The sequence below is a fragment of the Falco biarmicus genome, chromosome 6 (genome assembly GCF_023638135.1).
Source record: "Falco biarmicus isolate bFalBia1 chromosome 6, bFalBia1.pri, whole genome shotgun sequence".
Classification (NCBI taxonomy): domain Eukaryota; kingdom Metazoa; phylum Chordata; class Aves; order Falconiformes; family Falconidae; genus Falco; species Falco biarmicus.
The window spans coordinates 76,390,151-76,417,453 of NC_079293.1; the positions used below are offsets into that span (position 1 = coordinate 76,390,151).

The window sequence follows — 27,303 nt, forward strand, 5'->3', positions numbered from 1 at the left end:
TGCTCCAGAAAAAAAATTAGATTGAATTTATTAACAGTACATAACTTTTTGCAGCATTCACTGAAAGTAGAGCTCTTTAGGAAAAAAATAAATGACTGTATCCGCACTTCCTCTAGAACACCTTCTCATGGACCGGAAGGCTTGACTCCCCGTGGAGGGCTGACTCCTAAACCTGTGGTTGGTACAACTCCTGGTAGAACTCCACTGCGTGATAAATTGAACATCAACCCAGAAGAAGGAATGGCAGATTACAGTGACCCATCTTATGCAAAACAAATGGTAAGAAGCACTTAAGAAGTGGAAATCAGTGCTCTGTTAATTTTCAGGATTTTTAGTTCTCATGTCCTGAACAGAATTTTACTTTATAGTAAAAGCAAGTATTGCTTCTACTGCTTGTCTACAGGTCTGTTCTCACCACCTGATAAATTCAAATCTTTATTTGAAAGAACAGAAATCTTGCCACTTGGAATGGCTTTCAGTGTGCTCAGTAAAAGCACTCTAAAGCTGTTTGTGAAAGAAGACATAGTTCAGCTTCAGTCCTCCTTGTATCTTTGAAGTTGAGCAGGAAATACGTCTCAAGCAAAGATTCATTTTTCTTGCAATCCTACGCAGCCCTCAAATCCCTCATCATCTTGGCTTCCTGATTTAACTACAATACCTTTTCATCAGTCTGTCGTGTTGACAACATTGAGCTAAAGGAGTTTAATTTTTGTCATTAGGAGCGCTTGGGTTTGAGATGTCCAGTAATCTGAGTCCCATCCAGATTCTTTCATCGCCTTTGGCAACAGATGTTTCCGTTCTTGGAGATTCAGCCAGATGTACCCTGCCAATTAGACACGGTATAAAAGGGCATATACCTAATAGGTAGCACCTTGGGAACTCCTTTTATGTGGCTGAATCTGCAGCCTTGACTGTGGCTTTGGGATATCTCCCACCAGAGCTATTGACATTTTTCTTTTTGGGCTAGCTAAGGATATCCACTTCAATTTTTTTGGCATGTTCTTCTCACAAAAATAACTGCAGGTTCAGAATTTCAGGTTTCCTCTTAGCTTGAAGAATGAGGTTTATTTGGTGTCCTTATACTTAGTTTGGTTTTGTCTCAGCCTTTTTATAGTAAAAAAGCTTTTTGCTGCTAGAAGGAAAACTGGGGCTTCAACTTTGTGATTGACTCCACTGTTTCCAGATCTGGTGCTGGTGGTCTCCGTTTTGTACTATGTCACAGTCCCCAGATTTGTGAGCAACGGCAAGGAAACAAGTTCCAGTTAGGCTTGCAAGTAACTGCTGTGTCCGTCATCAGTGTGTGCAGGTTTTTACCTATTTTCAGTTTCTTGAAAGGTATTTATGTGGGTCTCTGCTGTTGTCTGAAACTACTGGGAGGTGTAGGTACCATGCTGCTTTGCTTGAAAGTATTTCAGCCTGTTTGAAGATTTCATTAGCTATCTTTAAGAAAGCTGTCTGATGGGTTTTTTTTTTAGTATCACAGAGTTTCTGTGCTTAAATAGTGCATAAACTCTGGGGTGGTGGTCTGCAGGCCAGCCTGGATTAGTAACATGCCTCTTCTGTTAGACTTCAATTGGATTTTGTTTCTGTTGGCTTTGCAGCAGACTAAGATGGCTAGGTGATGCTAGTTGTGTATTGTTCATATTTGTTAATGTAGGTGAATGGAATTTGATTGTATTGCACCTTAGTGTGTGAATCCAGTGTTATATCTTACTGTTATTTCAACAGGAGAGAGAGTCTCGTGAGCATCTGCGCCTTGGACTCATGGCCCTTCCTGCACCAAAGAACGACTTTGAGATTGTTTTACCTGAAAATGCAGAAAAAGAACTTGAGGAACATGAAGTAGATGAAACCTTTGTAGAAGATACTGCCGATATAGATGCCCGCAAGCAGGTTGGTGTGTGTGTGTGATACAGATAGTGCCTTTTGTGTAAAATAAAAAGATGTTCCTTGTATGGTTCCCATAGTTTCATACCTGTTCAGTGGAAGTGGTACAGCTTCTACAGGATAACAAAGTAAAATTTACCTGGTTTGTGTGTTGCCATCAGAATATACACACACAGGTGCTATATATTAGTTTTCTGTCTGAACCCTTTTCCTAATTTGTTAATGTTACATATCACGTCGTTTTCTATGATGAAGAGTGTGTATGTCCTACCTTGTGTGTTTGTCCCCCAAAAGATAAAAACACAATTAGAAGTTTTTCTACAGGGGCACATGCTTGATTTTAAGCACGTGAGAATTGTGGGGTGGTTTTAGTTATTTTGGGGTTCCTTTTTTTTCATTTTCAGGTTATTTTCTCAAGGTTAAAAGTTACTGTTTGTGAAATACAAGACAGATGTATCCAAATTCAGGCAGGCTGGTGGCACACAGGTAGAAATCTACCATGCAGTGAATTCACCTCTTTTGTGTGACTTGTACCACAGGATTACCCAGACAGCCAAGGTGTGAACAGGTCCCTGGTTTCATTTTCTTTCATTTCAGAATCAAGGAAGGCTGGATAAAGTGCTGGCTTAAATTCTGGTGGTTAAATAGCTGTACTGGCCAGTAATTAGAGACACTTCAAACTTTTCTGTTTTGTCTCTTTTATTGCTTATCCTAATTTTTGTGATGCAAGTCTGATTTTGTTATATACCTTAAATCAGGGGTCCTCAAACTTTTTAAACAGGGGGCCAGTGTGGGGATTAAGTGGCAGGAAGTCATCTGCGGCTGCTTGGTTTCCCCCCCCAACCCCCTGCGGGGGGGGCGGGGCAGACAGGGGGGTTCTGTAAATACCGGGGGCCGGATTGAGGACCCTGGGGGGCTGTATCCTGCCCGCGGGCCATAGTTTGAGGACCCCTGCCTTAAGTAAATGGTTTTTTGAGTTCAGAGAGAGTTTTGCCAATGACACTACTTTGGCAAGTGAACAAAATACTTTAAAAAAATTCTATGCTCTGCTGTCTTCTAGTATGGTAAGCATTTCCCAAAATATGATTCCTAGCATGTCCCATTTGGGGAGGAACACATTATTTGCATATATACGTGTATTTTATGCATAAATACCCTAATGAAAAGTCTGAATAAATACATACAATTTCTGTGTGTAGAATAGAGGAAAGAATTTGATTTGTAATATCATACAAGGGAATATCATCCTGCCTTTTGAATGAAGGTGTGACATGCCTGGGATAAGAACATGGAAAATCCTGGTCACTGTTCCTGAAGTTTTAGACAACACTGCCTTTTCATGTTAGTTATCGCCTGAAAGTGGGATGTAAGGAAAAATCTCATGTTTTTACACTTCTGAAAGTATTGTTTTACTGAAGTAGTTACTTTAAGTCATTGAAGAGGACAAATTGAGTACTAGCTGCAAATTTATGCGTCTTTCTTTTCCTGGTGGATTTCATGTCTGGAGAATTAGAGCAGTTGTCAAACTTGATGTGGAGAAATTTGCAAAGAAAGAAGTCTTCTGGGTTGAGGGTGAAGGAGAATTTTATGGCTGAAAATTACTTTTTAGGGTATCTGCCCTCTTAGAGTTAGTCTGCTGGGCTCATTTACTTTAGAGGCAGTGAGTGTCATCACATTATTTGGTTTTGGCTACGTAACATGAAGTCTTTATAGTAAAGGAATCTTTGCTGCAGTAATGAGCTTTTTTATCATATGCATTTCTGGGAGGCTTCTGATTATATTACAGTAGCTGGAGTAACACTTAGCTTGTTTGTCTAGGCTCTCAGAGATGCAGAGCGTGCAAAGGAACTGAAGAGAATGCACAAAGCTGTTCAGAAGAATCTACCACGGCCCTCAGAAGTAAGTGGAAACAAAATTCAGTTAAGGAAAAAAACAGAAATGAAGGTTTTAACCATTATAGGAGGAAATACAGTCTAAGTAGATCATGAGAGAATGAAATCTTTATTTGAGTATGCTGATTTCACCATTACGGGAAACTTTCACAGCAAAATTGTCATGAGGTATTTCATATGCACAAATGAAAGCACAATTGAGTGTTCAGGTTGTTGTATGCATGTCACATGGCAAGGGATTTTTGCACCTGTTCTGCATGGTTTAGCTGATGTATAAAATTCATACTCAGGTAGAGGTATATGAATTTAATGTGTTCTTTGGTGTATATGTTTGTGAACTTTTTTTTTTTTTATTATTCCTGGGCAGGTTAATGAAACAATACTGAGACCCTTAAATGTGGAACCACCTCTAACAGATTTGCAGAAGAGTGAAGAGCTAATAAAGAAGGAGATGATTACTATGCTTCATTTTGACCTTTTACATCACCCATTTGGAGAACAGCCTAGTGGTAAGAAGGGGAAAGGCCCAGGATTTGGAAGCAACAATGCAGAACATATGGCTTACTTGGAACAAAATCCTTACGAGAAATTCTCCAAAGAGGATCTCAAGAAGGTGAGAATTGTGTGGCCTAATTACCAGTGACCTAGTGTCTCCTTATGTCACGGCTCTGTAATCTTGCAAAAAAAGGTGGATTATTTGGGAGGTCTCCAGAGGGTTGTATGGAGAGCTGTAAGGGTAACTGAAGTGCATATTCTCTTTTCTGTGAGCTGATGTTAATCTAGACACTCAGCAGAATGATGAGAGTGCTGTTATTTGTCGAGACATTGTCTTTTGGATACAATCTTGAATGTGGTGTGATTGCTTATTATTTTAAGTAATGTTAGGAGCTACAATACTCCAACAGTTACCAAATTCTACTTTGCTCTTTCTGGAAATTGGTGTTAAATCATTGAGACTTTAACTAGGTGTGATATTCACCGTCTGCTGCCTATGTAGTTTGTTAAGTCAGAATTATTAAGCATTTTTTTCATAGTGGTGCAAACTAAACATGACCATGGTAGCCAGCTTATAAATTGGAGCAGCAAATCAAGTTGTTTAATTACGCTTGTCAAGCTTGATCCAACAGGGCTGTGCTAGTGCAGAGCCTGCTGGGCTGTGGCAACTGATCTTAAAGCATACCTGGTTAAAAAGTGCTGAACAGGCAAAATAGGTTACTGCTGGTTGAAATGAGTAGGCTGTCTGGGCAGTCTGTCCTGTTTTGCATTGTAATCCCAAGTTAAATAGCAGTCGTGTACCAAAGAGTTCCGGTTCGGGTTGTTCATTTATTTAAGCAACTACAGATGTTGCCTTTTGCTGCCAAGTGACAGATAGACAGTTCAGACGCACAGTGCTGCGGTTAGCTCTTTCAAAGAGTTTCACCTGTGAAGTTGTGCCAGTAACCTTTGACCAAATGCTTACAGGAATAAAAATGAGTGAAAAGGACAAAATCACGTGCCACCGAGTCATCTGTTTTATGCAGACTGCTGCTGAGGCTTGCGTTCTAACAATAGCTGTGGTATCTCTACACCTAAATCCTGTATTACTTTAAAGATACACAAGCAGATTTTAAATCAGTCTCCCTGAGTATATCAGACCAATGAATCAGGGGCCTAAAATGAGAAACACTGAACAGTATGTACTTCCAGTTTGCTGTTAAATGAAAAATTATACTTGAAGATTTCTGAGCAGAAGTTGAAGATGGAAAATACAGTTAAATCATGAATTTCCCTGCTCTGCCAGTGTGAGATTGTTCCCTTAGGAACACTCTCTGAGTGCTTTCTCTGGTGGTTTTGAAGTACAATGAGAATTGGGTTCTGTATCTGTTCCCATAGAGACTACCATGCAGTCCAGTAGTTTTTGTCTGGAAACTTTCTTCAGAGTCACTGAAAATTTTGTCTCCTAACTGATGGGCAGAATTTTTTTGCAACCTTGCGCCTGCTTGCTGTCTACCATTCAACATAATATTCCCTCTTTTGTCTAAAGTCACATTCAAACCAGGAAGTTTTCCTATCTCCATGCTCTCATCAGGGCTTGCTTATTTTGGTGTACTTCATTTGTTTTTAGAACATCTTCCTACTAAAATCCCATCATAAAATGTTTCTTTTCCTGGTGTGTAGTGCTCTTTTGGCAAAGATTAGCAGCGGTGCTAAGCACAGTGTGCTGAGCTCTTAAAGCTATCAAACTGTTTTGATACCACAACTACATAGCCTTAAGTAGTTCCTTATAGTGTACAAATAGAGGCTAATTGAAAGTGAATCTTTATAATATTTAGCTTTGACAAGTGTGGTTGGAGTACTCCTGTTTTACCTGTCCTTTCCCTGGTGTTCCTGGAGTTGTCAAATCTGGTGATACCTGGATTAATTCCTGGGCAATATGTATAAATAATATGCAAGAAAACATACATCTGCTTGCAGTAAGGTATCTACTGGTGATACAGAAATTTGTGATGCACTTGTAAATCCTGTTTAAAGAGAGGACGTGCACTTAGAACCAATGAAGTCCAGACTGGCAAAAATATTTTAGTTATTTAGTGACAAATAAAACGGGAAGTACTTGGGTGCCTGTGTAGTTGTGTGGCCTGTAGCCAGGCTCTTTGTCAGAAATACTAAGTTGTGAGAACAGCATGAATCTCTTCAGTTCTGTCTAAGTTACTTTATAAACTGAACTGGAAACAACAGAATGCTCATATCTCACTAGTAGTTTTCTAGCTACAGAACGTATGTTAGTTAAAGTCAGAGTAGTATTTTCTGCAGGGGAGCTTACGCAGCTCACCCGTTAACGTTTAGAGTTGACTTTCCAGGTTGTGTGGAGAAGGGTAAGCAAAAGGAAATGAAAAGTGAATATTATTTTTTTTTTTTTTTTGTAGAACGGCTGCTTCTGTCTGTACAGTTTTCTCTCCCCTCAAGGTCCTTGCTTTTATCTCTTTTCTTCTGCAGCAAGATGAAGTATCTAGCTGTGCCACAGCTTTCATTAGCTACAGCAGAGTGATGTCAGGTTTGGCCAAATTACAGAAAATGAGGGATAGTTGTGCTGTGAGTAGCCTTATAGCCTGGGTTTCATTTATAATCCACAGCATCTGTGTTAGATTTCATAGTTAGCTTAACCTGATGGTGAGCTTTTAGTATGAAAAGAGAAACTGCCCCCATGAATTGCACACCGAAGGATTGAAAAGAAGAGGAATTTTCTTGTATCCCATGTATTGTAACTGCAATTTATTTCTCATCATTTCCAACAGGCACAGGATCTACTGGCACAAGAGATGGAAGTGGTAAAGCAAGGAATGGGGCATGGAGAGCTTTCAAGTGAAGCTTATAACCAGGTGTGGGAAGAATGTTACAGCCAAGTGTTATACCTGCCTGGACAGAGCCGCTACACAAGAGCTAACCTGGCCAGCAAAAAAGACAGGATAGAGTCACTTGAGAAGAGGCTTGAGGTCAGTGTCACTTTTTTTTGCTTTTTGCGCCTGCCTCTTCTTTTTTTCTTTTTTGAATTTTCTCCTCGTGTGTTTTAGGTTTTTTCATTTATTGAAGAGTTACAGGTTACTTTATAAATCATTCAGGTCATTTGGTGAGATTCCTTTGAAGAAGTTGTTGAGGAAAGTTATGTTTGAATGACCTTCGCTCATCTTCCTCCTCCTTTTCTTAGAATATTCCCACATGCAGTTTCTTCTTGCACTATTAGCTGTAACAGCTCATCTCATCCACTTTTTTCTCAACTGGAGAAAGGGTGAAGTTCTGCTCTGTCTTATTTCCACGTGGATCTTGTGCTGTTTTCTCAGTCTCTGCTATTAGCAGATCAGATACCTGACCTTTCTAGTTTGGCACTTTGTCCCTGATAGTGGCCAGTATGAGATACTTCAGTGAAAGATGCTTAAAACCAACATCTCTGTCCCAAAACTCTTCTGAAGTTCTTTCCAACTTAAGATTTGGTTTCTGATTGACTATTATGTATGCAAAGGTTGAGATAATCCTGAATTCTTGCCAGACTGGCTTCCTCTGCCAATTCCAATGATTCCCTCCACAAAAGAGGACAATAGATGTTTGTGATGCTGTTCGACTTCAGCAGGAAAAAGTAGGCTTCCTTATCGGTACATTTTAAACCCCGATTTCAAGTTTGCCATTGTGTATTTGCATAACTAATGTTTTCTGCAAGTACAAAATGCCAGAGTTCAGGTGGCAGCATCTCACCGATGTGTCTGCGTGCAGTTTGAGTCCTATTGCAGGGCACTAATGGACTAAGAACTGAAAACTACATCTTTTTCTGCTGGATGGTGGAGTACAGCGTCCTCCGCGCAACAGTCACAGCCCTTAACAAGGCGTCAAGTTTTGGTAGGGTGTCCTGGGATTGAGGGGTTTGTGTGTGGAGAGGAAATAATTTGAGGTATGGTACACCAGGCAGAAGAAGGCAATTCAAACCCTTAGACACTGATTTCCCGTGCCCCGTCCTCTCTCTGGAGTTTCACCCAAACGCTTTACACAATACACAGAAATGCACAGCTTTCATGAGAAGCAGCAAACTGGTTTTAAATTGGTTCTTCCCACAGAACATGTGTTTGTTCAGACTTGCAGTAAGTCATGAACTGTTTTCAAAAACAAGTCTCTTTAAATTAGGCAGGCATTGGGTTATTTTTTTAATCTGGTAAAAGGAAACTTTTAAGAAAAAGTTCTTGTGTATTTAACGTCGGACATAGGCTACTGTTGCTAGAAGCAAACCTCCGTGAACAGCTAGTACTGCAGAAATGATACGGGAGGCCAGAAAGGCCAACTTCTCACTTGGTGCATACACATGAAATACGGCGTGGACGTGTGTTTTGGACTCAAGAATGTCACCCAGGTACAGCCTTGGCGGTCGTTAGCCCCCGGCTGGGACCAGGAGCCGCGCAGCCGCAGGTAGCCGGCGCACCCAGCCGCTGTGGGGTTGGAGGCCGAGCCGGTGCCGTGCGGCGGCTCCGCCAGCAGAGGGCGCCATTGCCCCGCACAGCGCTGCCCGCGGGGGGACGTGCTCTCACGGTCTCGGCGCTGCCCTGTGGCCGCAGGAGCGTTACCTGCGCGCGGGGGGGGGGGGGCACTGCTGGCCTTCCGCCAGCAGTCTGAGGGCTGGACCTCATTTGTCTACCAATGCTTTTGAAATCTAAATATCTTACGCTCAAACCTGTGTTAGAAGGGCATTTTTTTAAAGTTGCAAAGTCAAAAAGTTGAAGTCAGGGAATGCACAAACGGCATTACTCCTAGCAGCCTTCATTTGCCTATGCATATGTGTTATGAGACAGTCTTTAGTTGCATGATTACATCCTAATTTTTCCACAGACTCATTTACTGCATGGGGTGGACGGTACTTGCTTAATAAATAGCTATTGAATATTTTTTCTTTTTATTGTTCAGTGTGTGGCCCTGTGCCGTTATGCTGTGCACTGTTTCTGCATTCTAAATTGGTAACTTCTGTGTAGGCTTTCTTGTGCTGTTGATTTCTGTTGGTCTCCTCCCAGTATTTGAATGAGTAGGTAGTGGTATGCTTATTGAGGGTATTGAAGCAAAGGAAGTAAGGTCAAGTCATCAATTCGTCAAACTCCTGTTGCATTTGTTCATACTGTAAGTGCTTATTGCTCTGTAGTCACAAGACAGTCATCCAGGAAGCAAAATACAAGTTGGAGGTCTCACCAAGGAAAAAAAAAAAGGCATTTCGTTTGCTGCCAGTATTGCATGGGACTCCATGGAAGCCAGTTAACAAAGTCCAGACAGCTGTGTGTACAAACAATTGCTGCAATCATGAGACTTCGCGTCTTGCTGATGTGGCTACATCTCTTCAGATTAGTTGGGAGCTTGGAGCACTGCTAGATAGGGCTGATTGCTTGGTGCTCTTACAGTAAAGTGAGAGAGCAAGCTTGTGTATGTGTTCAGAATAGCACAATTCAGTCAGGCACCCAGGGCCAGCAGAGCTTGCTGTGCCTCACAGCTGCAGGTGCAGTGGAAATACTGCACTGTCTTTCACAACTCATTGCTTGTGGAGTGCAGGTGGACTCTTTGCAAAGTTAAATTTGAGCTGAAAATCTGTCCCAAGTGTGCAAACTGCAGTTTAGCGCAGCTCTGTTGCCTGACCTATTTAAAAGGCCCTTCCTAAAAGCAAGATACGCATATACAGTTTTCTATGTATAGCTCACCAGCTAAATAATTTTTAAAATAATAAATAAACCCCATAGCAGTTTAATGAAGAAACGAATATGCAATGAAAAAAGCATAGCCATTATTTTTTTTCCTAACTCATCCTCAGCAATGGCAAAAGCCACCTTCATTTTAATGTTTTTTTTTTCAAGGAAAATTGTCTGAAAGCAGTATCAGTTGAAATAGATATTTTAATGGGAAGTATCAGACAACCTTAATGAAAAGCAGGGATATTAGCTCAGCTTTCAATACCCCAAGATACTGCTTGTACTTTTAACTTCCTTTGAGAGAAGAGTAGAAACTGTAAAATATAGTTTGCCAGCAACAGAAACTGATGTTGGTCAGCTTTGGGGGCTGCTTCTTTCCCTTTATATTGCACTAAGATCATTAGGAAAAAACCATGAGAGTTTAGTGATACTTGCTGGAAACAGCTGCACATCGGGTAGTCACTAATCCTTCCATATGGGACTGCTAACACCCTGCAGATCCTGTTCAAAAAAACCAGCTATTTCTAGTGCTGTCTTCATTGCTCAGAGATTACTGGGTGGATTGATGGTGTGGACAAACAGTCGTCTTTCTCTAATTGGCCTGTTTTCACTGCCTGAGTGATTTAGTGGTAGCAGCCCTGTATATGTTGACATGACTGAAATTGATGGTGGTATCACAAACAGATTTGTGCTGTTATTGATGAACTTGAGAAGGCAAAGTGGAGCAGTTGTGGAGAGCTTCTGTTTGGCTAGATATCCCGTCCAGGCATCAGCAGGGGTAATGCACAACTCAGCAATAGTTTTAATATTGGAATATACTGCTATGTATTAGTAATACTTTTAACTTCTCCTTTATTTTGAAGGTTTTGGACTCTGAATGTGCTACTTAATGTGGTTAAGAGCGCTACAGAATTAGTGTGTGAACTTTTTTGCGTTACGGATGGGGAGTTTCAGGTCCGTGCAAGTGAATCCTGGTGACCTAACTATGTCTGTGGTACAGCTTAGATTTGGCTTGAATCCTGGTGGAATTTTCTGATCTTTCCAGTAGCTTCTAGAAGTCTAGTATATTTGTTCAAGGCTAGGCTACACTGCAGACCTGGTCATTTCAGAAATGGGAGTTTCCTGGTGCTCACAGTTGCACTTAGTAACTGCTTCAGTTCCCTGCAGTATCTTCACTTCTTCCAAGCAATATATTTATAAAGAAAAGCATTCCTACCTAAGGTGTATGTTAAAGTAGGAACCGTATTAGATAAAATGAGATAGCAGAGGCATTTATGTAACAAGCTAGTTGCTTGCCTTCATAGTACATAATGTAGAAACTGCCTGCCAGCATTACTTTTCCTTTGAAGATGGTTCATAGTTGGCTTGCAGCATGCAAATATTTTTATTAAAACTGTGGTAGTTAACATCATCATTTCAGTTGATTGTTAAATTATAAACACCATGAAAGTCTGCAGCGGAAGAAGCTCTAGTTACACTGTATATGTAAAGCATAGTAAATTAGCTATTCTTTGCAGTATCCAAGGTAGACCAAGATGATAATTTATCAGACCAAAGTGTCCACTTTTGCTTTTGGTTGCAGCCCAAGTCCTTTGAATTAATTTACATTGAAATTCAGTTGCTTAGCTGCAGGTTTATAGGTTACGTGGTACGTTCTGCTGCAAGGTGTATCCATAACTAGTTTATCAGAGATTGTATTTTAATTTCTCTCTAGTTTACATGCTTCTAAAGCTTGCATTTTCTTTGGGATTTTCAGGTGTGCTGTTACTGAGAAAACACCTGCAGAAAATTTATAAGACTAGGAATAGAGAAATTACTCATAAAGCTAAACTATGGTGGAATCCCCGAGTAGTCAGCTTTTATTGTCACATATGTTCAGTTATACTACTGTGTTGCTGTTGTGGAATATGATTTTTTTTAATAAGGTCTGTTGGGACTATAGTTGGCACCAGGGGATAACATCTGAGGGTTATCAGTGGTCTTCAGTGGTTGTCACGGTCCACTGTCAAGCTGTTCAGAATCTGATAGAGCTGACAGTTTATGCAAGACCACTGTTGCAGTGTCTGATCTCTGCTTAATGTACAGTTCATCATCGGAGTATGTGTATTTATAGTTCAGTGGTTTTGGAGGGTATATACTTCTCCTGGGTAACTCACATTCCTAGGGGTTCTACCCAGATAATTGTCTTTATCAGTGTGAACATACTTTTACTGTTTACCAGAATGGTTACCATGCAGCTTGTGCTATGGCTGGGATGGTTTTATCATTTGAAGCATTTGAAGTTAGCAAATGTGGTACTCATCTACAAGAAGGGCCAGAAGAAGGATCCGGGGAACTACAGGCCTGTCAGCCTGACCATGCTGCTGGGGAAGGTTATGGAGCAGCTCAGCCTGAGCACCATCAGGCAGCACGTACAGGACAAACAGGGGATCAGTCCAGTCAGCATGGGGTTATGACAGGCAGGTCCTGCTTGACAAACCTGATCTCCTTCGGTGGCAAGGTCACCCTCTTAGTGGATGAGGGAGAGGCTGTGGGTGCTGTCTGCCTAGACTTTAGTAAAGCTTTTGACACCATTTCCCACAGCATTCTCCTGGAGAAACTGGCTGCTCATGGCTTGCACAGCTGTACTTTTTGCTGGGTAAAAACCTGGCTGGAGGACCGAGCCCAAAGGGTGGTGGTGGATGGAGTTCAATCCAGCAGGCGGTGTTCCCCCGGGCTCAGCGCCAGGGCCACTCCTGTTCAACAACTTTATCAGTGATCTGGACGAGAGGATCAAGTGCACCATCAGTCAGTTTGCAGATGACACCAAGTTGGGGGGGGGGGGGGGGGGGAGTGTTGAACTGCTTGAAGGCAGGCAGGCTCTGCAGAGGCATCTGGACAGGGTGGACCGATGGGCTGAGGCCAATTGTATTGAGGTTCAACACGGCTCAGTGCCGGGTCCTGCCCCTGGGTCACAGCAACCCCAGGCAGCACTACAGGCTCGGGGCAGGGGGCTGGGAAGGTGCCTGGTGGGAAAGGGCCTGGGGGTGCTGGTCAGCAGCCGGCTGGGCATGAGCCAGCTGTGTGCCCAGGTGGCCATCAGCATCCTGGCTGGTATCCAAAACAGTGTGGCCATCAGGACCAGGGCAGTGATTGTCCCCCTCCCTGTACTCAGCACTGGTGAGGCTGCATCTCAAATCCTGTGCTCAGTTTTGGGCCCCTCCAAGGAAGACACTGAGGTGCAGGAGGGTGTCCAGTGAAGGATCTAGAGAGCAAGTCCTGTGAGGAGCAGCTGAGGGAACTGGAGTTGTTTACCCTGGAGAAGAGAAGGCTCTGAGGGGAGACCTTATGTCTCCCTACAGCTACTTGAAAGGAGGTTGTAGTGTCTTCACTGAAAAGGGTTATCAGGCATTGGAACAGGCTGCCCAGGGAAGTCATTGAGTCAGTATCCCTGGAGGTGTTTAAAAGGCGCATAGATGTGGCACTTGGGGATGTGGTTTAGTGGTGGATTTGGCAGTGCTGGGTTAACAGTTGGATTTGATAATTTTAAAGGTCTGTTTCCAACCTAGATGATTCTATGGTTTCAGCTTGTGTCAGATAGGGTCAGTGCTACTTTTGTGCAGCTGCCCCCTACCATTGCCTCTGACCTCATAACCATTGCTCTTGTAACTCTGTTGTAGTCTGGATCAGTTCATAGAATTGCCAAAAACCTAATTATTTTTAGATCAAGCAGCAGACCCTTTTCCACAGTTGCTGGATTATTAGATCATCTTAGCTATAGCACATCACATCTTTGCTTGGAGAATTTTGGAATCATTGTGGGATCCACAATAAAGGTAACCCATAACCTATAATGAGGAAAGCAATACATAAAAGGTTTTTGTGTTGCCAGGGATAACTTGTGTCTGCAGTAAGAAAAAATGTGCCAGGGAATATAAATGGATTTAGCCAGAAATCTTGCCTTTTCTTTGTAGTGCAGGTGTGTATTCATTGTCTGGTTTTGAGCAAGTCCCATGAGTTCAGATTTGATACACCTTAGTTTAGCCTCCTAACTAACAGATCTGCAGTTGCCTTAGGTCCCCTTTGGTTTTGGTACAGATGAAGCTCCTCCTGAGAGCACCTCGGCCCACTGAAGAGTTCAATTTCCCTCTCAGGTTTCCTTTTTTTTTCTCTTTTTATTATGGAGGCACCTAGAGCAAGTCAGATCAGTGAAACAAAACTGGGTCTTATTGTCTCCCTTGATTCTTCTGTCACTGGGAAAGGAGTAGTGTCTAACTTATGGGGCTCTGTAGTTTTGTTTGCGAAGCACTAGTAGACCTGTGACTGAAAATCACTATCTAAAACTGCTAAATCTTTAAGTGTACTTGTACTGTCTGGGAAATAGTTGTCTCTTCCATTTACAACTTGTTGAGTTGAGCCGGAGCTTTGTATCTTTGCATGTTAGAAGTCTGGGAAAAAACCCCAGTGTTCACTGCCCTTTAGGAGAATTAACTTACTGTGTCCTTGGTTTTCTCCACAAATGACATTTGCAGTTGGCAGCTGCCCTCCCCAAAACCTTCATTACCATGAGCAGGAAGGAGGAAAATAGATAAGAGTTTTATTCAAATCTAACTAGTCAACTCTTAAAGCAGTGACATTTCCCATACTGCCAACTGAACAGCTTTAGGAAACCAAACTATACTTCTTCTGTTAAAGAGTTATTTTCAGAGGGAAATGCTACTAGTTGACTTTATACCAGTTCTGTTACTGTGACTGACTTTGGGACCTTTGGAAGGAAGCTGATGAATGCCAGTAAGGAGGGTTCTTCCTATGCATATTCTGTGACCATGCCTATGAGTCTGGAATTTGTCTTCAGATTGGACTGTTGTGCTAGCCTTTCTTCTAAGGTCATAATTTTTGGGGAGCTGGATAACTTTTTGTATAGAAAAAAGTTTTTCTGCATGTCCTCAGTCCAGGATGTGCCAGAACGGAAATGAGCAATGCAAAAGTTCTTTTAAGAATAAACTTAGACTGCATAACAGTTAGTTTTTATTTGGCCAGTTGCTCGTAGTAGGGTAAGAGGGGTTTTTGCTCTGTGTCTAAAACCATTGATTTCCTCTGCGGTGGTTGGTGAAATCAGGTTTCACCTTTGGAAATATAGTTCATAATGGGAATTTATGTGCTTAGAAATAAAGGTCAGCATTGACAAAGCTCTTCATTGCAAAAGGCACACCATCACTGTTGAAAATTGTGTTTGAACAGGTAAAAGTATAAATTGATATGGAAGCCACCTGATCTGCAGGCCAGTTGCTCTTTACAGCCTGTCCTAATATGAAGCAGCATTGTCAGAACTTGTGAGTTGCTGCTCATAAAGTAACTTGCTTCATTTATACTTGCCTAATAGTAGCTGCTGGAATAGAGTACTAGTGTACTAGTGACGTCTGTAAGATCATAATGGGGCTTCTGCTATATACTGAGAGGGAACCAGGCTGTTTGCTAATTTATTTTATGAGCTTCCACAAGATTGTTAGCCTCTTCTCTGGAAGGGACCAGTCCAAGAACTCTGGGCTTGCAGTGATAGTTTTTGAAGGTAATTACACTGTGCTCTCTGCCATATTACCTCATCAGACACAGCAGTAACCCATGTTTGCTTACAGTTAATCAAAGCTGTTAGCCTGAGGTAGCTGTTGCTGTATGTGATCTTACTGTAACTTTCCTCCCACTACCCCCAGGGAGAGGTAGTGTTTTCAGGAAAGCCTAGTAAAAAATAAGTTAGTCGATTTTCTTCTTAAACTATGCTCTTCTAGATGTGTTTTTACTGTGATTGTGATATATGGGTATCACTGATAATACTACTAGTCTTAGAAGCAATTCCCAAATAAAAATTTTCAAAGTGGGCTTTAATGTCATCATTGTAGATCAGTAGTGACTGCTAACTTGCTCAGTAACTTTCTGTATTATTCTAGACCTAGATAGGTGGATGCTGTGAACTTCTGTGGGAACAGTTGCTCTTGATGTACCCTGTACTGTCTTTACTCAACAGTCCTGCCAGCTTGTGTTAGATGTTTGAAGGCAAGTTGTCATAATTTGTGAAATGTAGTTCAAATGGAGATTAATCTTGGGTTACTAGTTTTGACTGTGAGTAGAGAGAATAGCTTTCTGCAGGTATCAGTAAGCCTTAATGGTATGTGATCTACATAGCAAAGTACAATATAGGTATTTATGTTGAGGGTTCCGTATTAAATTGGGGAAAGATAGTTTTATATGTTCATGCAAGCTTTGAACATGTGGTTTAGTTTCAGCTGGGAGGTGCAGTTGCATACCAGCAGCACCTTAATTTGAGGATCACCTGTGACTGAACCTTTCCATGAAAAACTGTGATACCAGTCAATTAGATGACAAAATAAGATTTAATCCTCTTGAAAGTTACTCACACTGTCCCTTTGTGACTGCTGTGACACTAATCATCACCTTGTACCCCATCATAATGTGAAGTAAGCATCATCTTCAGTTTTACAGCAGTGTTGAAATTGTGTCAAGCCGTGAAGTGGCAGGCTTTGTAAAGAGTTTTGCCTGGTCAGAATTTAGACAGCTGAAACAGTGTTTCAAGCCAAAGAATGGAGAATTCTGTCCAAGAGCATGGAAGTGGGAAAATATTTTTAAGTAGAGCAATTAATGAATTTATTTTTCAAAAACATGCTATCATAGAGTGCACCATCAAGTTTGTAAAGGCCACCTAAACATGCACAAAGGATGCCATAGTGTTACAGTCATTGTCCCTGGGGTGGTGTGAAATGCTGGTGAAAATTGGTCAGTGTAACCTGGCGTTGAGCAGAAGGCTGTCATCTTAGTGTGCATTGTCTCAGTCCAGCTACTCTGGCAGACTGAGTCAATATGCGGCAAGTTCACAAACCCTGCTATTTAAGTTAGTGGAGCTCCTGCCAGCAGAATTGAGTATGGGAGGACCACTTGTGGGTCTGAGGTGAGGAAGGAAGTTATAGTAACATTTGGAGTAGTCCTATATAGATTCCAGGAGTAACCTATTCATCCAGCGTAGCTGAAGCTGGCAGAGGATTTCTCTGCACAAGCTAAGCAGCTTTATGATAATGTGTTGATTCTCCAAGGTCGCAGAACAAGTGGGTTTACTTTTGAATATGGTTCTGGTAAGAACATGCAGCAGTTTTTCTTCCATGTTTTTTATCCATCAGGCATGATTCAGAAGATCAGTTGGAAGACAAGAGAGCTTAGTGCTCTTCAGGGATTTTCAGAAGCTCCATGTTTAATGGAGGGAAAACAAAACAGTCAGTACAGGGAAAACCAGCCCTTTGAACTGAAGGAGTGGTGTCCTCAGCAGACTTAGTGAGATGAGGAATTGTGAAAATGTAGTTTTGAGGGCACTTGAGCCCTTCCTTCCTCAGGGTCAGTTTTTCTTAACATTTTTCCCACTGGATGTTAGTTCTTGTAAGCAGTCTTTCCCTGTTCTTTGTTGTCCTTAGTTAAACCTTACAACCAACCTCCTGTCTAAAATGTCCTTGCCAAATTTAAACCCATCTTCCTTTCTCAGTGGACATAAGAACAGACTAATTTTTCACAGTGATCTTTGGCATATTTAAAACATGTGTCTGTCTTCATTTTCTAACAAAAATATGGTAGTGAAAAAAAATTATAAACCTCCCTGTTTTTTCAGTTGGTCTTCCTTTTCTAGATCATATTTTATAAACCTCCAGTTATGTCTGTTGCTTTGTTCTGGTTTCTCTTCTTTGACTCTCTAGTGTAGTACTGAAAACTGAACACTACTAGGCATGAGGGAAGGCTTTTACGCAAGAGATTTGGGATGGGATGAGGCGCTCTCACTTGCCCTAACATCATATATAATTTTACCCCATGTATGTACATGCTGTTCCCATTTTGCTATAGCTGGTACAAAAGTCAGTGGAACCAAAGCCAGCCAAGGAACAGTACAAAATAAGTAAGTGGAGAAATCTTTCAGATGTCTTTATGTTTTCTGCTAGGTTTTGGGGGGAAATAGTTGTCAGATTTTACTGAAATCTATTTCTTAGCTTTAAGCAAATAATGTAGACTACTGTTTAAACACACCTCTTCATAACTGCTTGGAATTTTTAGCTTGGTATCTGAGCCTTAAAATTTTACGAAGCTTGACCTAAAAATCATACGCAGTTGTTGGCATTAATGCAGCAGTCAGCAATTTTTAATAAATAGTATTTGTTACAAAAGCTGAGACCTTCTTTTGACCTTTTCGTAGTAGGTCCTAAAATCTCGTAGTTGAGAGGAAGGACGAAAGGTGATGAGTGTTCGCATTTCTCTCTATAAGCAGAGAAGGAAGAAAGGGCTGTTAAGAAGGAAGAAAGGGCTGTTATTTCTGGGTTTAGATACTTGGGAGGCTCTTTTTTTTTTTTTTCCCCCTTTCTCCCCCTCTTACTTTTCTTTTTACAGCAGTGAAGCCTATGATAATTCAGTATAGACAAGGAACTGAGTATAAAAGCCAGGGCTGAATAGCAGTGTGCAACCTAAGGAGCTCTGGTAGTTAAAAATAAGAATCTATGTCCAGAACAACTCGGAAATATGCAGTCCAGTTCTCATTGTCTGAAAATTTCAAGAGTGCTTAAATAATCAGGGTCTAATACTATAATAAGCATTAGATTTGAGCTGGCTTTGGTTTTCCTTGGACAAAAAAAAATGCTTTATTGTATCTCATACATTAAAACAGTAGATGCTTAGGGTGGGACTGATCCACCAGACCTTAGGTAACGGTGTCTGAGCAAGCAGTCTGTGCTCCCATCTCAGTCAGTGAAGAGCACTTCAGTGGTGTGCTTAGTCTCGTTCTGAGGCCCTGGATCAGTTGAACCATGCCCTAGAGTTGCCAGTTTCTCTCCTGATCGTGGAAGGACCTCAGGTGAGAGGCTCAGATGTTGATGTCTAAAGCCAAGCAACGTGAATCCCAGCCTGAGTGTGTAAAGGTGCAAGATCAACCCAGTAGTGCCACTGCTACTGGTGATACTTGGAGCATGCAGCTAATTCAGGACTTCTGACTGCAGTGCCTGATCCAGTCTTGTTTCTGTGTGGTGGAGATAGTGCTTTTAACTGTATTTCATGTTCTCAGGTACTCAGTGTTTAACATTTTATTAGAAAATTAGACTGCTGACGGATCTTCACTTGGGATGACAGAATAGTGGAGCTTTTCTGAATGGTCTTTTTTAACCTGTTCTGGAAGAGTGACATTCTGATGGAAATTTCATTTCACACCAAGCATGCTCTACGTTGTCTGTAATGCTGTGAAACAACATGGAACAGTTGATCTTTGTTACATTAGACCGCTGTTACAAACAAAATTCTGTTTGCCTGTGCATCTGTCTATTCCATGATCTTTAAATGTCAGTGGCTCTCAACATACGTTTTTCATCCAAGAAGCAGTAATTGGAAAATAGTTCATTTACCGCACAGCTGTATTTGTTGTTGCAGTAATAGCATATTATTTACCAGTGAAGACATTTAAAGCTTTCATACTTTTCCATCAGAGAGTATCCTCACAAATCCCTAATCTATTTATTTAATTTTCTCTAGATTTATATAAATATTGAAAAAGAGACGCCTTTCTGTATGCTTAAAGCACCTTGGGCATAGCTTAAGTCTACTTTGCAAACAGAATCTGAAAAGCATAGCAGTCTGCATCTCTTTCCCCAGGAGCAAACCAGACAGCTCAGAAAGTCAAATTTCTCTTTCACTCACTCATTAACAGTTTGCTCCCTTGACCATTCACTATGTTTATCTCTGCACCACCTACTAAAACTGTTTTAAATGAGTGAATAAATTGTTAAGGAGTAGAGCATTTTACAGAATCATGCAGCTGTATAATAGAAGGTACTTTAACAAAATTGGACAATAGAAAGGTTGATGAAATAGCTTGGTGCACAAGATTGTGATGGCTGCACTAATCCTAGTGGCTGTGGTGTTTGGCTGACTGTAGTTACCACTGTAAAGGATACATCACGAAGTAGTGCCTTCCCAGTGGAGTTTAGTTTCATTGGTAAAAGATGATATCTTTGGGTAATTGTAGGGTTCAGAGCAGGGAAAAGCTTCTGCTTTTTGGCTTTGTATGTAAAAGCGTTCGCCAGCAAAACTTTGATTTTTAAATCTTACTTGATTACTTGATACTGGATTAGTTAATCGAGTAAGCTGACCAGCATTCAGCTACTGAGACATTTGAATCCAAGCAGTCTTTCTGAGATGCTTTATGATGACCTCAGGAATGAAGGGTCACCACCTGTTGTGTTCTTGTCATTGCACCTGGGTGGTTCTTGGGATATGACCACATTTGGGGTTTTTTGGATTTGCCTTTCATGCCTTTTAGAACCAGACAGTAGTTGGTGTCTCTATTCTGTCCTACCTCTGTGAGGATTTAGTCTTGGTTCTTTGTCTCCTGATGTCCTGAGAAAGTGCATGCAGAAGGTGGTAGGGTTGAATTACCATTTTAACAGTCCTTCTGCTGTTCCTTGCAGCGGTGCTTCCATGTCCCAACATTGGCATTCATTTGCCACTCAGACCAGTCTAAATGTTTTCATTATGGTTCGCTGCAATGGAGAGACAGATTCAGAGCTGCCTTAATGTTCCTGATTGCTTTTTTGCTTTATGGAGTATGATTTAGGTGAATCCTGTTAGGATAAGCAGAAGAATTGAAAGATGTGGCTGGTTTTGCTGACTAAGAAGATAATTTTGAAAAATAGGAACACAATCTCTTTATTTAGTTTTCTTTTACTAAGGCAAATAGCATCTCCTGTGTAAGTGGGATGTAGCACAGCAAGCTGTCACATCACTTGGCTGCTTACTTAGCTCAGCAACTGCAACAACTCCTGTCTGTTAAACTGTATTCAATATAGTGTGTTGTCACCCCTGTTTTGGCTAGTGGATTTCACCCGTGGAATAATGTATTTACATTGTAAAGATTTTAATCCAGAAATCTAGGTTGTTGTAAAATGTGCAGTATGATTTGTTAATAGAAATCAAAGAACTTGATCAACTTGATAATAGTTCCACAGACAGGGTTTTACTACTCTTTTTTTTTTTTTTTTTTTTTTGTTATTTTTTCTCTTGACTTTTGAGTTCTGGATAAATAAAACAATTCTTGGTTTCCTTCTGGCAGATAAACAGAGGTCACATGACAACTGAAGCAAAGAGGGCGGCCAAGATGGAGAAGAAGCTGAAGATCTTGCTTGGTGGTTATCAGTCTCGAGCAATGGGCCTCATCAAACAATTGAATGATTTGTGGGACCAAATCGAACAGGCGCATCTGGAGCTACGTACTTTTGAGGAACTGAAGAAACATGAAGATGCTGCAATCCCTCGGAGACTGGAGGTGAGATTCCTAATGTAATAGGTCAAGTACAGGCACTTTATGGAAAAGATGGTTTTTACAAGGCATGGGCTCTGGGGTTCACAGCCTGAGTTTGTATCAAGTATTTAATGTTCTTTTTAAATTACGCTTTTGGCTATTACCAGACTTCTCTGCTATTTGCTTCAATATCAAAGCTTCTGTGATATATATTAGAAGCTGGGACTAATCTACTAGTGTGTTCTTCAACTTTGTTTTTATTTTATTTCCTTGTGTGGTTTATTTTATTAATCTTCTGCAATGCATATCGGCAGAAGTTCCATACTATCTTAATTCGATTTGTTTTGTTTTTAATTACTGTTAGAACTTAGGGTAGATCGGAAACTTCAGTGAAGCTTCCTACTTCCTTAAAAGTCAGTGGACCAAATGCTAGTATGTACTACAGGAGAGTCTCCTTTCTTTTCACATGTCGATTATATTACTCCCTCAAGCTGACAATGTTGTCAGACTTGCGGATGGCTGGACTTGTAGAAAGCCAGTACTGAAGTGGGGTTATTGTGCTGATTTATACATGGCTGTCAGTTTCAGAAGCTGAGCAGTTGTTCTGTAATCAAAGTTTTGAGCCATCCTCAGAGTTCAGGGTGTTTGTCTGCAGTCCTGTTGCTGGCTAACAGTGTGTGCGTGTGTCATCTGGACCATTGTTCTTGAATAACATCACGTGCCTAACTGGCTGGCATAGCTTTGAGAAGATACTTCTTTCTCTTTAGCAGCTTTAACTTCAGCCCAGAACTAGCAGAAACAGGTATACTCAGATACCTGAAAACAGTTCCTCAGAACCACTGATCTTAGTTTAAGAATCTCCAGGATATTCTTCTCTGCTGTATTCCACTAACAAGGCAGCTCTCAACCAAGACTCAGTCCTAGGCTTGAGCCAGTGCCAGGCTTACTTTCCAAGAAATAAGTACTCATTTGCACAGTTTTTCCTTTGATGCCTTTTTTTTTTTTTCCTTCCAGAAGAGAGGGCTCCATTCAGTTATAATCATCTCAACCACTTGCTTTTAGAAAGATAAAATGTATCAGTTGTTAGAACTGACTTTGTGAAGAGCCTTCAGAAATGCTGATAGATGTGTTTACAAACTCAGAAGTGATGATTGATTTAGTGAAAGTTAATGGTAAAAATGTATTAAATAGCTTGATAGCTACTAGTAGCACCTGTTTTTTAGTAAATAACACTTTACTTGTTGGGGCTAATCCTCAGAATTCATTTACTGTCTCTTCTGATACAAGAGTAAAGGAAGATCAAATGAACTAGCAGCTGACAGTTTTAGAACAAGCAGTAGTTCTTCATGCACTATGCAGTTACAGGACAAAGGCTTGTGGAAGCCCTTGTTGTAGGATGCAGGGTTAATTAGGAAGATTGCCAGAAAACTGTTTTGAACAAACTCATGGAGGAGGAATCTATGGATAACTGTTAAATACAATGCACTGCTTCTGGCAAGTTTCCAATTTGAATTCTCTTCTCTTAAAGCATTTGGTATTAACTGCTGTCAAAACCAGGGTAAGGTACCTGACATTTGAAATATGATAACTGTGATTCTTAATGTTCTAGATCAACTGCTCCATTTTACATTGCTAAAATTACTTATTTAAAATATAAATGTCCTGTCTCAGTTCTGACCCCTTCTTCTGAAGGAACTAAAATATAACCTTTGGTAAAGATCTTCATGGGTGTGGCTGTTGGAAAAACTGACTGGTTGCTTCATTTAATGTTTTCCTTAGTGTCTGAAGGAAGATGTGCAGCGACAGCAGGAGAGAGAAAAGGAGCTGCAGCAGAGATTTGCTGACTTCATGTTGGATAAAGAGACTTTTCAAGCAAAGTATTAAAGCACAAAATTTCCATTCGTCACTGATGTAACATTTTTAAAGTGTACAGATACTTCTTCAGCAGCTTTTCCCATCAGTTGCAGAAATCAAGTGTAGTCTGCTGTTCACAGCTTGTGAAGTTCTGTTCCTTTAATGAACTGTTTCAAATGCTCTAGGTATGAATGGCTTTGGCCAGTATTAAAAAATTGATTGAAATGTCCAAAATTTTATTAAAATAATATTAAAATAATCACTGATATGATTTTAGCCATGTCTTCATTTGCTAGGGTAATCACATTATTCCTAGTGTTTTATCAGTCTTAAGACCTGTAAGATACATGCCTGCAGAATGTCTTTTGAATAAACCTGGAATGTTAAAAAATAATTAAGAAATAAAATGCCTGTCTTTTAACTGAAATTGAATCCTCCCCTATCCCAGGCATCTTCTGTGTTTCTAGTAAATTATCTTTCTTCCCTTCCCCTGCTGATGCTTTTATTTTCCAAAACTAATTTCTAATAGGAAGGACCTGTGCGGGATAATTGTGGTCCGTGTAATACCATGCTTCTTACTCTTCCCTGTGCATGTGACTAAACACTCCTGTTTGTGTCAGGATGTTCAAATGGTCATCCTGGCAGTAAGCATAACTTCACCATCCTGAAACAGGCTAGATTTAAGCTTCATAAAAGCATCCAGCATAGCCTAATGGTTCCCGTAGATTTCAGAAGAAAATATACTCTTAAATTTTCTAAGTATTGATGCTTTTAAAATCATCTGTGCGTAATGCATGGGCCTTCCACCTGGCTGATGAACCTTTTTCTGCTGACTTTTATACAGTGGGCTGAAGGACATGGGTAACATCACAGTCCTACCTTGGCCCGGGCCTTGTGGAAGATGGCTGTGAGGGCTGCATCCATGTGTCTTACACATCACAAGCACTGGAACTCAGTTGCTTGTTCTATTCAGTGTTTTGGATTGTCCTTTGTTCTGGCTCTGGACTGTTGTCTTCAAGCACCTCCAGGTCACAGTTTGTGAATTAGTGTAGCCAGGGACACTGGCAATGATGTGGCAGCCCTGATAGCTTAATTGCGTGTGTCTATGCTGTGCCAGTTAGCCTGAGTGCTTGGGGGCGTGCTGGAAACGCAGTTGAGATTGTGCCTGCAGCAGTAGACATGTCATCTCACAAGGTCACCGTTGCATGCCATTGTTGGGAGGTTTGTGGAGTACCTCCTGAGCACATAGTAATTCTGTCATCCTTGGTAGGATTTCCTGTTGTTCCTTGAGAGCTGGTTACTCAGTGTGCCTTGTTGCCCAGAGCAGCCGTGCAGTGAGGTGGAAAAAAGCTCCCTATTTGCTCATCCTCTCACCACATCTCAACAGGTTTTCATTTTCTTGCTGCTTTTGACTGTTCTGAAGGGTAAGGGTAGGATTACTGAAAGAACTGAATACATTATTTCCTATTCACTGAGGTACTTTCCTAAATCGCACCCAGAATCTTTCTCTCAGACTGTGTATTCAGACCACATGAGTTAGATGTTACTGTTTAAAATTTTGTCAGCTCTTCCCAATGGTTTTAATACATGCATTTGCCAGTCAAGCATCTTATTAGAGAATTTCTTTCTTGTTTTTATTTTTGTGGAAGTGTTCGTCACTTCAGGGATCCATCTTATTTCCAGCTCTTACACTTTGGGTGTTTTGAGCAATTGTTTGTGGAAATGCATAGGGAAAAAGGCGAAACCATATTGTTAACAGCACAGAATTTAGCAATTAAATACATCCAGTTGCATGCATCATGCAGTTATGTTTGTACATACTTGAATTTAAATAAGGACTTTGCTGTTTGCAATTTTACCATGTCACAGAATGTCACTTTGTTTAAGCCTTGGGAATATTACTGGGGGATGCTGTCAGGGTTGTGGTTGTGTAGCTGTTTAAATGCCATCCACAGTGATCAGTGGTAATCGGATTAAAGGCAACCTGTCTGCTTTCTGCTGATCACTGGCAGAGGAGGTACACAGCCAGCCTTAGAATATCTTTCCTTTACTCACCAGGACATCATTCTTCTGAAGTATTAATGCAATTATAGACTACATACTTCTAGAAATGTGTTAAATATTTAACCAAACCAGAGCACATCTGGAAAGAAGTTTTAAGCATCAATCTTTTAGCATATGGGATATTTTAGCTTGGATGGTTATACCCAAAAGGAAAAATCATAAATGCAGATCATGACAGTTCTTGTGGTTGTGTGGTAGCTAGAGATATTAACAGAAAACCCTTGTAGGTTTACCAATACCACAACTACAATTATTTCCTTTCTCTTTAGGGCTGCAGCAGAGCCTCTTTGATGTTTTCTGTATTTTTGACAGCTTTGGAGCTAGACAGGTATTAAAACACTGCCTTAGCAAATATTTCTAAAGGCAAATTCAGGAGGACTGATAAATCGCAAAAGACTTCATTCTTGAAATGCATACAATTAAGCAGTCATTAATTGTAGGAGATAAGTATTTGTGGCATGCAAATCAGCAGATGCAAGGTGATTATATTTGAAAAGTACCTCCAGGAGCTTTGTTCACTGTTTTCTCCAGTTTGCTTACACGATGCTTAAGCAATTCACTGTTTTTAGTCAAGAGTTTTTGCCCTGAAGTTTCTGCCTATCTCAATAATGAAAGAAAACTAATGAAACAAAGTCTCTAGCCTTACTTAAAGCCCAATTGTACCCTACTTTGGCTTTTTACCCGCCTTGAGCTGCCAAGAAATCCTGCTGTGAGCCAGAGGGAGACCCTTTTGCATCTAAAGGTGCTCAAGTCCCTCTGGTGCTTCTTGAGCTCAAAAAGAGTGCTGGGGAAGGCTTGGTGTCAGGTACTGCTGAGGGTCCTAAATGAGCCTTTCTGTAATCGGGACTGTAGCGACCAGAGGACAGAAGGTGCAGAGGTGATAGTAAGTTATAGACACTCCCTCTTCCCCATCTTGACTTTATCCTAGATTACTACTAAAGCTTTGGGCCATTATTTCGCAGACACAAAATACTGACAGAGGTGTGACTGTGGCACCACTGCTGCCTCCTTTTTCAGAAGTATTTTGATGCCATGGGACAGTAACTTACCACTGGCAGATGCTTAAGATGTTGCCTGCAGTTGTTAGTCCTGGCTATCCTTCACAGCCTCAGTGCCCACTCCAAGGCAGCCAGTCTTAGATCTGCTGAAATCACCCCTAAAACTTCACAATGGGTACTCTGTGCATGAGGGAGTGAACTGAGCAGAATCCCCATGTCCTGAGGGATGTGAACTGAGCAGCAGAGCCTGACTAGACTGTCTCAAGATCAAGGAGTTCAGGTGTGGTAGCTTAAGCTGGAGTGCTTAGGAAATTTGTTCAACCGAATTTGGGTGCTGGTAGGTGTCAGTGCTTCCAACAGCAGGTGGTGATGGAGCTTGGACTTTCTAGATCTCTTGTTTGGGCTTAACTCTAGGTTATGTCCCAAACAATGCTCCCTGAATCTCTTTCTAAAATGCTTTGTAATCCAATACAGATGTTTGGTGGACCCAAGAGTGGCCAGCACACCTTGACATCAAATTTTTAAACTTCAGAATCCAACCACTGATTTGGTCTTTGTTTCCAAGAACAATGGTGAGTATAACCACAAACAGTGAAAACTAGTTTACAGCAGTGGGTAAACCATAACCTGACTGAGTAACAGAGGTGGGATTGGGGTTGTGTTTTGGGCATTAACAATTATTTTGAAAATTATTTAACATTCTCCCTGAGAAATTCCTTCACTTCCATTTAGCATGCCAAGATAGAGCTGCAAGTCTTCAAAGAATTTCAGATGATGATTTTCCTCCCTTCCTGGAATGGCATTTACATATTGGATCAATCCTGTAGCTGGAGCCTGCTTCAAAGTCCATGGAGTTGATAAGACTGTCATTTGCTTCAATTGAGTTGGATTCAGGTACCTGGGAAAGCTAATAGGGCAGCATCATTAAATTACAACAGCTGAGTGTCTCATCCAGCCGGCAGATAACAAAAATCAAGTATGAGCTGGAGTTGAGGGGGAGACTTCGCTAAGGTACAGGAGGTTCTCTGTGAGAAATCCAAGGGAGCTGGAGCCAGCTCTTCAAAACATGGCAAATCTCCAGAGGAATAACCACTGTCTTAACAGTAATTAGTCACTCC

The 27,303-nt window shown here is 41.0% G+C and overlaps 1 protein-coding gene across 1 annotated transcript in view; it reads left to right on the top strand.

Moving 5' to 3' along the window:
* CDC5L (cell division cycle 5 like) overlaps positions 1–23,550 on the top strand; it is a 35,108-nt gene extending 11,558 nt beyond the window's left edge. The window contains exons 10-16 of the mRNA XM_056343248.1: positions 117–279; positions 1,729–1,893; positions 3,706–3,786; positions 4,147–4,392; positions 7,055–7,252; positions 21,081–21,293; positions 23,049–23,550. Coding sequence (XP_056199223.1) covers positions 117–279; positions 1,729–1,893; positions 3,706–3,786; positions 4,147–4,392; positions 7,055–7,252; positions 21,081–21,293; positions 23,049–23,153 — 1,171 coding nt within the window. The 3' untranslated portion in view covers positions 23,154–23,550. The remainder of the gene's footprint in view (positions 1–116; positions 280–1,728; positions 1,894–3,705; positions 3,787–4,146; positions 4,393–7,054; positions 7,253–21,080; positions 21,294–23,048) is intronic.
* The last annotated feature ends 3,753 nt before the right edge of the window (positions 23,551–27,303 follow it).